Source organism: Microtus oregoni, unplaced genomic scaffold, assembly GCF_018167655.1.
Source record: "Microtus oregoni isolate MIOR12 unplaced genomic scaffold, Mior012 000105F_ref0000443, whole genome shotgun sequence".
Lineage (NCBI taxonomy): Eukaryota > Metazoa > Chordata > Mammalia > Rodentia > Cricetidae > Microtus > Microtus oregoni.
Genome location: NW_024544720.1, coordinates 2,491,661 through 2,505,630, shown reverse-complemented (window position 1 = coordinate 2,505,630; position 13,970 = coordinate 2,491,661). Strand labels below are relative to the sequence as shown.

Sequence of the window (13,970 nt, the reverse complement as noted above, 5' to 3'; positions counted from 1 at the left end):
AGAGGCTGCAAGACGTCTCCAAGCTCTGCACGTTCCAGTGCAGCCAGAGTTTCTGCCAGAACTTTTATAGACTTTGGAGTCTCTCACTTTCCTGAGAAGCCCAGAGTCTTCCATCCTCTATAGCACATGAAAGAACTGATCTTTCAGTCAAGAGCAATGAAAACATTCATGCTCATGAGAAATAACTATTCAAGTGAAAAAGAGAAGTTTGTATCAACCCGGGCCAAATACTAGTATTCAAACCTATAAAGGATCAAAACAAAGCATCAGAAGGGGTAGAAAGTGAAGACTCTGGAGGACAATTTCATAATATTTCATGTGGCAAGAGTTGTATCCACTGATATTTAGGATTTTGTAAGTTCCTCTTCTGAAAAAAAAATGCTCCTTAAAAAATCTGCTTAAAATAACAGACAATATCAAGTTCCTGAAAACAAAATAACATTAATTCAATGATTTGCTCCACCAACACCTGACTCTTGTTTTTAAGGTTTCTCTTCTTACATATAACACTTGTGTTTTGAGAGTTTGACACCTTCTAGAATCATTTCTAGAAAAAATTAAATTTCCAAGTCAATTTGTAATTATTTTTGAATAAACTGAATTTTTCACTGCACTATATAAAACATGATCTATTGCTGGTATTGTTGGTACAGTCCCCTGTGACCCCAGCACTAAAGACATACAGGCAGAAGAATCATGAGTTCAAGGCCATCTTCAGCTACCTAGAGAGCCTAAAGTTAGCCTGGGCTCTATGAAACACTGTCTTAAAAACAAAGATAATTTTACAAGTAGAAAAAAATTATAAAGTACCCACTTATAATGAAATTGTTCTATAATGATCACTCTGTGGTGTGGTATTAAGTTCTCAATATGATGATCATATTTAGTTACAGTTATAACTAACAGTGGCCAGAGGATTTTAATAACTCACCCTGTATTCCATCCCACAGATTAGCTCAAGCTAAACACAACCTTTGTTCTACCTAATTTAGGATGGCAATTCTGCAGAGCAGTGAGATACCTAAGGGGAAGCATGCTCAGGCCTTTCCAGGACAGTGTCTATGCTCCCCAGAAGAAACACAGAAACAATGACTTCCTCACCCACTAGAACTGCAGCAGTGACATTCTGACCATTTCCACAGGTCTTTCTAACACAAGATATCGTTCTTAGTGTCACCGCAGAGGATGTGGTGCAACAGAGGGGTTAACTCATCCAAGCCGATCTCTGCTTCCTGGTAGGTTAGAAACTGCAGTCAGTCGGGCTCCATCCCGTGCTGGGTCTTAGTTGAGATGCTCTTCCCACGCTTCAAGGGAGCTGCTCAGATCTGTTGGCACACCACCTTTCTCAAAAAGCACAGGACAAGAGAGCAGTTTCACGGTATTTCATGTTTCCACAAAGCCTTAAAGGAAGGCGGAGGACAGGGCCGGCAGGTAGAGAAGGTTTCTCTGCTCTAAAGCCTGGCTTCCTTACCTCAAAGACACTGGGGAAAAGTGACAGAGAGAGTCACTTTGGTACACTGAAAGCTCTGTGGTCTACTCTCAAATCCTCAGTTCAAGACAGCACTCTTTCCTCAAGAGACCTCCAAACGATCAGCTTTAAAAGGAAAGTTCCAGAGTTTTCCATTTTAATTTGCTTAGTCACTACCTACAGAATAACTTTCCCACCCCACCCCCACAACCAAATGCTGGAAACAACCTAATATCTTCATGCTTTCTTAGTTAAAAAAAAAAAAAAAAAAAAAAAAAACAGTTGAGAAGATGCTTTCTCTCTAATTTTTCAAAAAATAAAAACAAGCCATGTTCAACTTTGACTTAATTGTTGGAAAAACAAATAATTATTCCTACTCTTCTCTACACTCCCTGTGATTTATCTGTGAACAAAAGTGGGGGTGGGGGCATTGTGTGAGGCTGAGGCTGAAACTGTAAACTTCAGGGCCACTACTCCATATACAATGACACTACAACATAGAAAACCAGCTGTAAAGGGTGGCTGAGTCCACATGCACATACCATTATCACTTATCCCCAGAATCTTGGGGTGCTCAGTGAATCTTGAAGTGTCTGAGTTCAGGTGTCACCTCGGTTCTGTCAGGTCAGTTCAGGTGTCAGTGGAAGGAAAATGGGGTTCTGAGTTCAAACGCTGCCTTTCCTTTTGGGATTCCTTGTGATTCTTTGGATTCACTGAACCCAGAGCCTCCTTCATGCTAAGTGCACACTCTCTACCACTGAGCTACAGTCTGGGTCACACTTGACCCACGAGCTTCAGTCCCTCCTTTATAAACCCCAAGTAACCTTTTGAAGGATACTGGGGAGAATTAAATGAATGAAAGAGTTGAAATTGCATGGCATACAAAAGATATTCAAGAGAGGCTATGCAACCCTTTCTTTCATATGAAAATGATTAAAAAAGAAAGTAAGAAAAAGAAAAATCAGTGCCTTAATCACATGGAAATGCACTGACCAACATTTACTTGTAAAAAAAAAAAAATGCTTGGCAGGGATCTTGCCTGACCAATGAATACTCTGTAAGAGAGAAGTGGGGGGGTACTGGGGTACATTCTGTTGGCAAATGAGGCTGTGAATACCATTGATGGTACAAAAAATATGAAATCGCCTCAAATTATTTTAAAAAAAAAAAAGCAACAGCCAGGAAACTCCTCGAGTTTTAGGAACCCCACTGCCTGCCTGAGAGCCCTTCCCTTCCAGGCAGTACAGTCTGAAAACCTACTTGGCGTCCTCTTCTCCACATGCCAGCCAACACCAAATTCTTATAAAATCAGAAACATGAATCAATAACCCCTCCCACTAAGTGTTGCAAAAGGCTTTGAACATTTCAAAGCAGCCCTTCAAAGAGCACCAAGGCAAACCTTGTTCCCTTGCCCTCTGCTTATCTCCCCCGTTAGCTTTTCTCCTCCCCGGAGTCCCCTTCCCACTCAGAGATGCTTGGGAGTGGTGCAGCTGAAAGGACAGCCTCACGCTGGGCTCATTTAGATGCTCCCCACAGGAAACAAGGACTTTCCTGGATTCCTGGCATTCCCATCACTGCCCAGCTAATCACTCCAGGAATGGAATGGGGGTAGGGTCAGGGGAGCTTGTGTCACACAACACCCTCTACAAATTCAAAAATGAATCCAAGCTTCTTGAAGAGTCTCAGATGTGGAGAAACAGGCCAAGCAGCCAAGTGTCCATTCTGAGTAGCTTTACAAAGAGAGTTCAGTGTCCTCTTGTCAAAACCTAGAGGAACACTTTGCACTGGACTGGGAGTGTGGCTGATGACAAGGCCTAGCACAAGATAGGCCTTAGAGTCAAGCCCCAGGAACACACACACACACACATACACACACACACACACACACACACCACACCACACCACACCACACCACACATAATTTTTTTTTTTTTTTTTTTGGTTTTTCGAGACAGGGTTTCTCTGTGGTTTTGGAGCCTGTCCTGGAACTAGCTCTTGTAGACCAGGCTGGTCTCGAACTCACAGAGATCCGCCTGCCTCTGCCTCCCGAGTGCTGGGATTAAAGGCGTGCGCCACCACCGCCCGGCTACCACACATAATTTTTGAAGTGAAAACAGAAACTTACCAAGTGCTTACAATCAATGTCTTTCCAGGTGTGTAGCCAAGCATATATATGTGGTGATCTTCCAGAAGTCTAAGTGGTCCTCTATGCCTTTATATACTTATTTTTAAAGAGTTACTTATTTTTATTTTATGTAACGGTGTTTTGCCTGTGTGCACATCTGTGCACCATATGCACACAGTGCCCACAAAGGTTAGAAGAGGATGTTAGATCCCTGGCTGAGAGCCACTATGTGGGTCTGGGATCCAAGCCCTGGTCCTCTACAAGAGAAACAAGTACTCTTAACTGCTGAGCCATGTTTTCAGTCCCCGCTCTATGCTTTTTTAGTTCCTGAAGCCAGATATGGCGGGCACCTGGAATCCCAGCACTGTGGAGGCTGGGAAAGGAGGATCCTAAGTTTAAGGCCCATAATAAGAATCTGTCCCAAAATAAAGAGAAGAAAGAAATAATATATTTCATTACATAAACCTCTTAACTAAAGGAAGCTCAAACTTGAAGTTTATCCCTTTCGAGGATGGCCTCAAAGGAGGGGATGGCAAGCATGAGGAGGAAATTCAGAGTGACAGCTTGCTTCTCTATTCAGTACCTACTTAAGGTGCTTCAAGTGCTATTCACCTTGTGGGCTAAACTGTTAGAGGATTCTTGCTGAGAGGACTGTAGTGGGTGGCTGAGGCAGGAAGGTTCCTTGAAGCCAAGGGTTCAAAAGTGAGCCTGGGCCATATAGCAAGTACCTTAGCTCTTAAAAAATGATAGTAATAATAATAACAACAGTTCAATCTAAAATTATTTTTCTTCTTAAAGAACTTTTGTTGTTGTTGAGACAGGGTTTCACTGTGTAGCCCTGGCTGTCCTGGAACTAGTTCTGTAGACTAGGCTGGCCTAGAACTTAGAGATCTCCCTATCCTGTCTCTGCCTCTGCTGAGATTAACAGTGCATACCATCACTGCCCAGCTCATAATTATTTTTCTAGGGAAAGGAAAAGCCAAGCTTATTTTGAAACTATAGTTCTAAGAGACCCATGAAGTTTTGGATAAGCAAAATGATTCAAGGACATTCTTTATGTCATCTTCAATTGTACACCTCTTTTAGACTATAACCCTAAGTAATTTTCATTGGTTCCTTTGGATTATTTTCACCAAATCCTCTAGTTCTCCTTAGCAAGCTACTTTCCATTTCACTTTTGCTACTATTTCAGTTTGTGATTTTCCAGATTTCTTTTTTATAGTCATTAATAACATTCCTCCCAACATGCAACATGCCCCCTTCACAAAAGCAATTTTGTCCCAGTTTGGTTTGTCAAACACAAACAGTAAATGTTTCCAGCTGCCCACACTACTCAATATAAACCTTAAATCTGCCCTTGCTCACATAGGCCGAACCATGTAGCTATTGTTCCTTCATCATTCCAATATGGACATCTATAACCAAATCGGGCCACCATCCAAAAGTAACACGATGAACCCACTGCAAGCAATCAATAAGATGTCTTTAGTCTGCTGATCTCCCAACACAGACAGGTGCCAAGTAGGTTTGGTGAAGTGGGGGTGGGGTGGGGGAGTTGCATCTATGACAATCAGGGAGACACCAGTGGGATAATAAGGGATTCCAGAGTCATGGGAAGATTTTCTTTGTTTCTGTAACTACTGTTTGATGGTGCTGGGAACTGAACTCTAGGACTTGGCAAATGACACAGGCAAGTTCTCGACCACTAAACTACATCCTCAGTCCTTTCATATATGACTTTTATTTAAAATAGAGTGTTGGGATGGAAAACTTAGTCAACAAATGGCGCCCACGTGGACAACTGCATCCACATAAAGCCTGAGAGCTTGGGAAGTAATTCTAGGCATAAAATAATAGAGTTAAGCACAGTTTGTTGATAGTAGCACTTTCTAGGGTAGACACTCTGCTTGCTAGAGGCAAGCAAGCACTCTCATTTAAGAAGAGAGGCTTCCTGACTCAGCATTAGCTGCAAAACCCTGGAGCTCTTTTAAGAGGTCCTGTCACGAAACACTTAATGGTGTTGATGAAAGCTTGTTGATTGCCTTTGGGTGGGCTACTCAGTCTAGAGGTTGTAACCCACCCTGCAGTCAGTTATTCCAGGGTCCCGGAGAGGCACTATCTGGAAGATATGACCTGAGAGAGAGGAAGGAGGCCATGCTAGGTTTGCCAGAGCCTCCGTTTATTAGAGATGGGGTACAGCTTATATAGGGTAAGGAGTTGGGGGATGGGTACAGGGGCCTGGGCTCCTGCTGCATGGTTCACATTGGTCAAGTGGTTCTCATTGGTCATGTAGGCCAGGAAGTCACAACTAGGAGATGACACACCTAGTTCTCTAGATAGTTTGGAATGTGGGGCGGGTTCCGCTAACAGATAGCTCTCCATTAACAGCCAATTTGGGTGTGGGGTAGGCTCTGTCAATAGAACGATTCCTAACACAATTAGGGGTGTGGGGTTCTCTGCAGACTCCCCAGGGTGATGGTTCCTGCAATAATTTTAGGAGGAAATTGGCTCCTGACAAAAGCTGACCACATGCTCTTTGGTGGTAGCAGGCACCTTAAAACACCATAGAGCTGTGGTAACAAACATGGTTCCAGCTGGTACCTCCGCCATGAGGCCAAAAGCTAAAGAATGGGCAGTGGCTTTAATCTTAGCCATGTTGCCTAGCAAATTAAAGACTCATGTGGTCAGAAAAAGAGATATACAGTAAAGAGAGACTCAAAGACGAAAACCTCTAAATGGTTTACAGTGTATTAAAAATATATGCAGGCTTGGGAGAGAAAAAAAAGGTTAAAGTCCTTCAAATAAAAAAGAAAGAACGAGAGTAGTTGGGTGTGGTGGCACACACGTTCAATCCCAACACTTGGGAGACAGAGGCAGGCAGACCTCTGTGAATTCAAGGTGTGGTGCACACCTTTAATATCAGCACTTGGAGGACAGAGGCAGGCAGATCTCTGTGAGTTCAAGGACAGCCTGGTTTACAGAATGGGTTCCAGGACAGCCAAAGATACATGGAGAAACCCTGTCTAAAAAAGCTAAAAATAAAAAAATAAAAATCAAAGAAATAGAGGTTAAAATAAAGCCATGTAAAGATGAAAAATACACAAGAGAGTCTGGATACTATATGTTATTATGGTCCCTTTGAATTGTTTGAATGCTGAGGAAGGAACAACAGCTGCTAAGAGTCATTTAAATATAAATGCTGCTGGATTAATAAAACACAAATATTTTGTAAATGCCTTGACTTCAAAATTGAAGTCAAAAGATATGTTACTTTGGAGAAGTGATTTTGCTTTTGTTTCCACAGAAAATGAGAGGCTATGGATTTATTCTGAGTTAGGAAAAATCAGGTTTTATCAAGGAAGACCAGCTGAGAAATCTTCAGTAGGAACAGATGGCCCCGATGTCCGAGTTCTACATCCAGAACAGATTCAAGACTGCTGCCTGAGATGATCAAGCCTCACAGGATACTCCAGTCAAGACTTAATCATAATTCTACATTTTCTTTAGATCCCCATAAGATTATCAGTGCCCCAACCACAGGAAGTAGCCTGGTAAACTATGCCCACATTCCCAGAAAAATAGACTATGGATATTTTCCTTTGTTTAGAATGTTGCTTACAAGTTGTTATGGATAATGGTCAGGAGAAAATCTAAACAAAAGATATTAGTTTCAGAGTTCTTGTTCCTTAAAAAATAAAAGGGGGCGAAGTGCTGTGGGACAATGGTTTATACCCTGTCAATTGTATTTTAATAAAACGCTGATTGGCCAGTTGCCAGGGAGGAAGTATAGGCGACTCAACCAGACAGGAAGTAGAGGCAGGTCAATGAGAACAGGAGAATTCTGGGAAGAAGGAAGTCCTAGTCTGTAGTTGTGACCTAGCCACAGAAGAAGCAAGATGTGACTACCGCACCAAATAAGGTACAGAGTCACGTGGCTAACACAGACAAGAAATAATGGGCTAATAAAAGTTATAAGAGTTAAAAAGAAGTCTGAGCTACTATGCCTATCAGTTTTTAACTAATGTAGACCTCTGTGTGATTTCTTTGGGACTTAACAACTGTGGGAATCAGGCAGGACAAGTGTCGGGTGGGACAGAAAACCTCGGTCAACAATAGAGACTATGAAATAAATAAAAAGGTATCTTTAGAGGAAATAGCATATTCTATGCAAAGAAAATAAAAATAGACAGACCCAGAAGTAACAATGTATTCCTGTAATGCCACAAATAGGAGACCAAGGCAGGAAGATCCCCAAACTGGACTATACAATGAGACTGTGTACACACATGTCTACTGCACACACCACACTTTATACCGCATGCAGGCACATATGCACAACAATAGATTGGTACCTCATGTCTCAAGAAAGGCCCTCTGTCAAGTTGTAACCATAGTTACACCTCAATTTGCTTTGCAGACTAAGGCCAAGAGATGTTGACCCACAAAGCCTGATTAAAATCTGAGAATGTCCATTTCATTAACTCTTCAAAGATTCCCCTTGTTGAAAGTTTATGTTGTGGAACAAATTAGTGGCACAATCATCAGGCTTCACCGGTCTCATTTTTAGACACCTTTCAGAACTCTCAGAATGGGGTTAAACAACTTTGACATACATAAAGGAAAACAGACCTAGTTGAGACTAAAATGTAACAATTAGTCTCTAAATGAAAAATAAATGACTACAAAAAATTAATATAGTATATACTAGATCAGACATTTTTTCCTTATTATAATCTGTGCTAAATCTGGAAAATGACCAATATTATGATATAAATAACCTTGACCTTGTACAGCAAATGATTCTGAATAACTATGATGGATAACTTAGGAAAAGCCTACTCAGTGATGATTTGCTCTAACAATGGCCCCTTTGCTCTAAGGATAATTAACCCTGGCTCATCTGCATGTCAAATTCAAGCTGTTTTTATTCTATTTGTATATATAAAACATCTCTAAAATTAAACAATAACATAACTCCTATAGTATTCAGCTTCCTTTTGCAAAGATAAAAGCCAACACAACAGCCATGTTTAGAGGCAAGTCATACCTTTCCCAACCCCTTAGGAATGAGGATTCACACTTGGATATTCTGAAGTGACTATATACAAATGCCAAGAGTCTGCGGCCCCAAATCTCTAGTAGGTGATAGTATAGCTCCTGTTTTTACAACACAGTGCCTACCCAGCCCCTTTCTACCTAGGACCCTGCTCATTGCACCAAAGTCCAGCATGTTAGACTGTTCTACCTTGCTGGCGTCAACAGCTTATGGAATAAGGGTGGATGGTGAGGCTCATAAGTGTCATCAACTGATTCCCAGTGAGGAGAGTCAGCAGGAGCAGGGCCTATCAGACTGTTCCACCTATACACACTGTCTACTTTTTAGACCACCAACGACTGACTGGAAAGGGGCTGCTCAGGCTTGCTCACACCTGAAGGAATAGGCTCTGTGGCTCTGAGTCAGGAACTGGCTGAAAACCTACTGACCTTAAGAATTTGGCCAGAGTGCTAGGCCCTACAAAAGCACCTAGGCCTCCCCAGTAGGCCTAGATAGTGATGTTAGGCCCACATTTCGGTTCTGAGCTAAGGGTGCCCTTCCCAGGCACAGAAGTTGAAAGGTCACCTCAATCTAATGTAAGAGCCTATCCCCAGACACTAATCAAATAGAGAGCTTATCTTCTAACCCCAGATCCAGTTAACTCATTTGACCAGGAACTCATTCTACCCACATCTCACCTCCCGCATCTGCAGCCCTGTGAAAGAAGGTATCTCTGCTTAGAAACACAGTCCAGCCTCCCACCAGCAGAATTCTCTTGCTTTTCCTTTTGTTGGTTGATTGGTTTTGAGATAGGGTCTTATGGAACAGGCCTGAAACTCAGTATGTAGCTGAGGACGACCCTGAGCTCCTGGTCCTCCTGCCTCCACCTCCCCAGCACTGGGATAATATGCGTGTGCCACCATGCCAGGCTCAGGAACCCAAGGGTTTTCAGAATTGCATCAGCCTAATTTTCTGAGATGCTTGGTAGCATTCATTCTCTTCCTTCTCTGTTTATGCTCTCTGGACAGTTATCAGTTCATTGCATGAGGAGACTCTGAGTCACCAGTTGGCAATCCCCATGTATAATTTAGCCCCATAAATTAAAATCTTTTTCAAAATGTGCTAATTTTTATTTTTGCACCAGCTCCCCACCCACTGAACTAATAATGCAGTCATAAAATTAACTGAATGTTTTCTGTGTCACCCTTTTGATTCTGTAACCTTCATTTTTGGCTGTTTATTTAATGTATCTATTCTGTAGAATGAGGGAATGGACCAGATCTTCACACTGCTAGTCAAGCGCTCTGACACTGACCTGCATCCCCACACCTTTTTCAGGTTTTATACACAGAGGCAAGGTCTTACTAAGCTGTCCAGGCAGGCCATGAACTTCTGGCTCATCCTCGGGAACTATTAGAATTACAGGTATACACCCAATTTGGTCACTGCTTTTAAAGAAATGTTTCCTCAGTCAGCCATGTTGGCAGACATGTGTTAACCCCACTTGTTAGACCGAGGCAAGAGGATGTACTAGGCTATATGGCAAGTTTGAGGACAGCCTGGGTTATAAGAGATCATCTAAAAATATCTTTCAGTTCTTTACATGACTACTGATTTCCAAAATATACAGCCATTTTAATATTTATTTTCCAGTGGTTTCTAGTCCGTGTGTTTTTGTAATTCTCAGTTTCACCTTCAATTCCATTACCATTCTTCTTAGAGACTCTCTCCCAGTGGAATCAGAATAACACGCGGTATGGACCCAGAAATCTGTTGCTATGCGGAGGAGGTAGGGAAAGCTGGGATTCAGGTTGCTCTGACAAAGCCTGAGTTGAAAATTATGGGCCTCATGTGGCTGAATAACTATAGTAAAGCCCCATTTCTTTCCCCAAAAAGAAACACAGAAATGTTGGTTCCAGACAGAAAAAAAAAAAAAATGCTACAACAATTATGGAGCCAAAGCAGCTGGGGACTGTTAACTTTAACCAAAGTCCAGCCAAGATGTTTCAAGTAATAGGAAGTAGATTTAGGTTCTTTATATTCATATTCTCCCTCTCCACCCCACCCATCCTTCTCTATTTTTTAGGACCAAGGCACAAAAACAAGCTGTTCCCTTCATTCCCTTGAACTGTGGTTGGAACAGCAATGCTTTACTGATGGTTTTCAGATACACTGAAGAGCCTGAGAAGCTGGGTCCACGTGGAGCTGAGGAGGTGTGTGTGGGGGGTGAATGTTAGTTCCCTGTGGCTGCTGGAACAGGGTACTGCTCACATCACACATTTCTTCCCTTGCGGTTCTGGCAAATCTAAATGAAGCTGTGCTGGACAAAGCAGAGCTTGTGTGAAAACTCAGCACTTGGGATGCAGAAGCAGGATTTCAGTTTGAGACCAGTCTGAGCTTCACGGAGAAATCCTGTATCATACTGACAAGATGGAGTGGCCTGTGTCAGTCTCCTAAAAGCCAAGAGGTCATGAAAACTGGTTCTTATGCATGGGCACCTGGCACTAACTAAACGTGTTCTGACTTTGGTTTCTATTTGCATTTTGTTTATTACATTGTTGCAGGCATAGACACAGTCCACCTTAGGATGGAAGTGCTAAAACAGAAAGAGGAGGACTGTAACAGGCCTGGCAGAAATAAAGATATTCTAAGGGCACACTGTGCCTCTGTGTCTTTCTGCCAGCCTGCCTGCCTGTCTGTCTCTCTGAATGCAACTATCAGATTACTAAGATAATGAAGCCTAAAGAAATGGGAATTCACCCAGGAATATCAGGCTGGGAGAAGGAAGAGACTTCACATGGTTCTAACAACTTGTCAGATCACCTTACAGGATGAGACAGAAGCTCATAGGATAATGGGCAAGTGGGTGGGACCACATTTTGGCTGGAACTACTTAGATGCACATATCCTTGGCCTTCTATTAAAGTTTAATCTCACATCATGACACTGGAGGAGGACTTAAGGGGTTCGAAGATTCTCTATATCTTTTTGACCCCAAAGTGGCTACACTGAATAGATATTTTTCTCCTTTTTCCTTTTAGTTTGACTCTTTTTAATTGGCTTATTGAGAACAGGTGGCTGGACATGGCTTGAGGCAGAGAGCGACCCTCAAACTCAAGCTCTGTAACAAGAGCATAGACCACAGTGCAGCAGTGCAGAGACAGCGGGTGAGTGGTAATTCCCTGTGGCTCTGTAACAGATGACACAAACAGGGAGGCTTGAAGGCCACACATTTCTTCTCTTACAGTCCTGGAAGTCAAATTCTGAAGTCAGCTTCAGCTGCCTCAAATAAACTGTTCTCACTCTGGAGGCCCTGGGGGAAGAAATCATTTCCTTGCCTTTAAGATGCTTAAGAGCATCTAGAAGCTACCAAAATTCCTTGACTTAAGCACCCTCCCAATCCTGCTTCAGTCAGTGGGACACACCTCTCTTGTGTCAAATTTTATCATAAGGACACGTTGTGGCAGTTAAGGCCCAGTAGTAACTCAATATAATCTCCCCATTCCAAACTCTTCAGTCCAGTAGTGGCTTGTCTTTTTTGCCATGTAACCATTCAGGTTCCAGGAGCGCAGACGCAGATACCTTTGCAGGCCATTATTTCCATAGCGCACATACACAGTGAGGTCCCTGGAAGAAGTCTCCCTCCCATTCATCTAATACTAAATTTAGAAGCATAAGACCTAGGAACAGGCAAGACACAGAGAAACGGGTGTGAATGCAGCAGAGGGACTTCCACGGACTCTGCTCCTTGCTGGCCACATACTTCCCTTTCCCAATAGATTGGCAGCTGACACATAAACATCACATCGCTTCCCTTTGCTTGGATGCAGCTCTTGTTCCACACACCCTCGGACTTGTACATCCACCTGTCACATAGAAGCTCAATTTTCCACCACAATGGGACTTCGAAGTCCCAAATGTTTACCTGTGTCAAAGTCTATTACATTACCGTCACTAAGAGTCTGTTATTGAGTTCTATACCGAGTGAGGGAAAGGAACCAAGCTTTGTCAGGACTCACCAAACCTCTTGTAACCGAAGGACTGCACCTCCTCTTCTTCTACAAAGTCGTCTGTAGAAGAAAACACAAGTGTTAGCCCAGGCAAGGGCACAGTAGCACACAGTTAGGACAGGATGCAACTGCCCTGACCCCAACCAACTACACTTTCCCTTCCCTCAGGATGCTCCTGGACCTCTGCCAGCCTTGTGAGGAGGATCATTAGCCCTCTGCACCGGCTAGAGGCTTTTCCTTACAACCCAGGCCCTAGTTAAATGTGATTCTCTGAAGATGCATTCCTGGACCACTCAGCCTCTTTCTGTCACACCTGTTCATTTCAGATTACTCTCTGATGTCACCCTCTTTTGTTTACATATGTACATGCATGTACACATGTATGTTCACTGTTGTCATTGTGTTTCCTATCTAGACTGACATAAATAAACCACCATTGCTTAGAATGGGGCTTGTTAAAGACCAGAGGCTTATTGTTAGTGAATGAATGGCAGAATTAACCAACTATCTAAGCTATTTGTTCAAGCTGTTCCTTTTAGATGTTCCTATCAACTACTGCAGCATCTCAGAACTCCAGGATTTCTCTTGAAATGATAACTAGAGTCTTCCCCACTCCTCTGTAAGATAACTGAGGTCAACAGATGGTCCTCAGCGTGTCAAGAGGCAGTGTTTCTGTGGAGTTTCTAGACACAGAATCACAATGGTGGCAAGAGATGTATCAGCCAAGTTTCCTACCAAGAGGCATCAAGTTATCTGAACTGAAACATGACAAGGGACCAAACATTGTTCACTGTGTGTTTCTACCAAACATAGGGACACACAATGGGTCAACAAAGAGCAGGCACTGTGCAGACAGTGTCAGGCCAGGTCATTTCCAGAGACCCTGATCAAATATACACTCCTCCATTTACAACAAATGGGCTATATCCTAATAAATTCATCATGTATTAAAATTATTATAAGTTTAAGATATCCTATGTTGGAAGCAACCCAATATAATAGCTTCAAAATACAGTAGGCAGTTAAGAAACGGCTCAGCAGTTACAAGCACTTAGTGCTCTTATAAAAGACCAAAGACCAAGCTTTATTTCTAGCACCCACATTAGTGGCTTACAAGTGCTTATAACTCAGCATACTGTAGTGACTGTTTTCCTTGTGATGGTGGGGCTGATGGTGCTGTCCAGCCTCACCAAAAGGACTTGACTGTCTATCATTATCTTAGGAAAAAACCCAAAGTCAAAATTAAAATACAATTTCTGGGGATGGAGAGAAAGAGCTCAGTTTGTCAAGTGGTTGTTCTAGAAGCACGAGGACCTGAGTTCAAACCCAGAA

At 42.5% G+C, this 13,970-nt stretch overlaps 1 protein-coding gene across 1 annotated transcript in view; it reads right to left on the bottom strand.

Moving 5' to 3' along the window:
- The window catches only part of LOC121443369 (collectin-12-like), a 189,132-nt gene that overhangs the window by 156,872 nt on the left and 18,290 nt on the right, over window positions 1–13,970 (bottom strand). Inside the window, exon 2 of the mRNA XM_041645113.1 lies at window positions 12,648–12,698. Coding sequence (XP_041501047.1) covers window positions 12,648–12,698 — 51 coding nt within the window. The remainder of the gene's footprint in view (window positions 1–12,647; window positions 12,699–13,970) is intronic.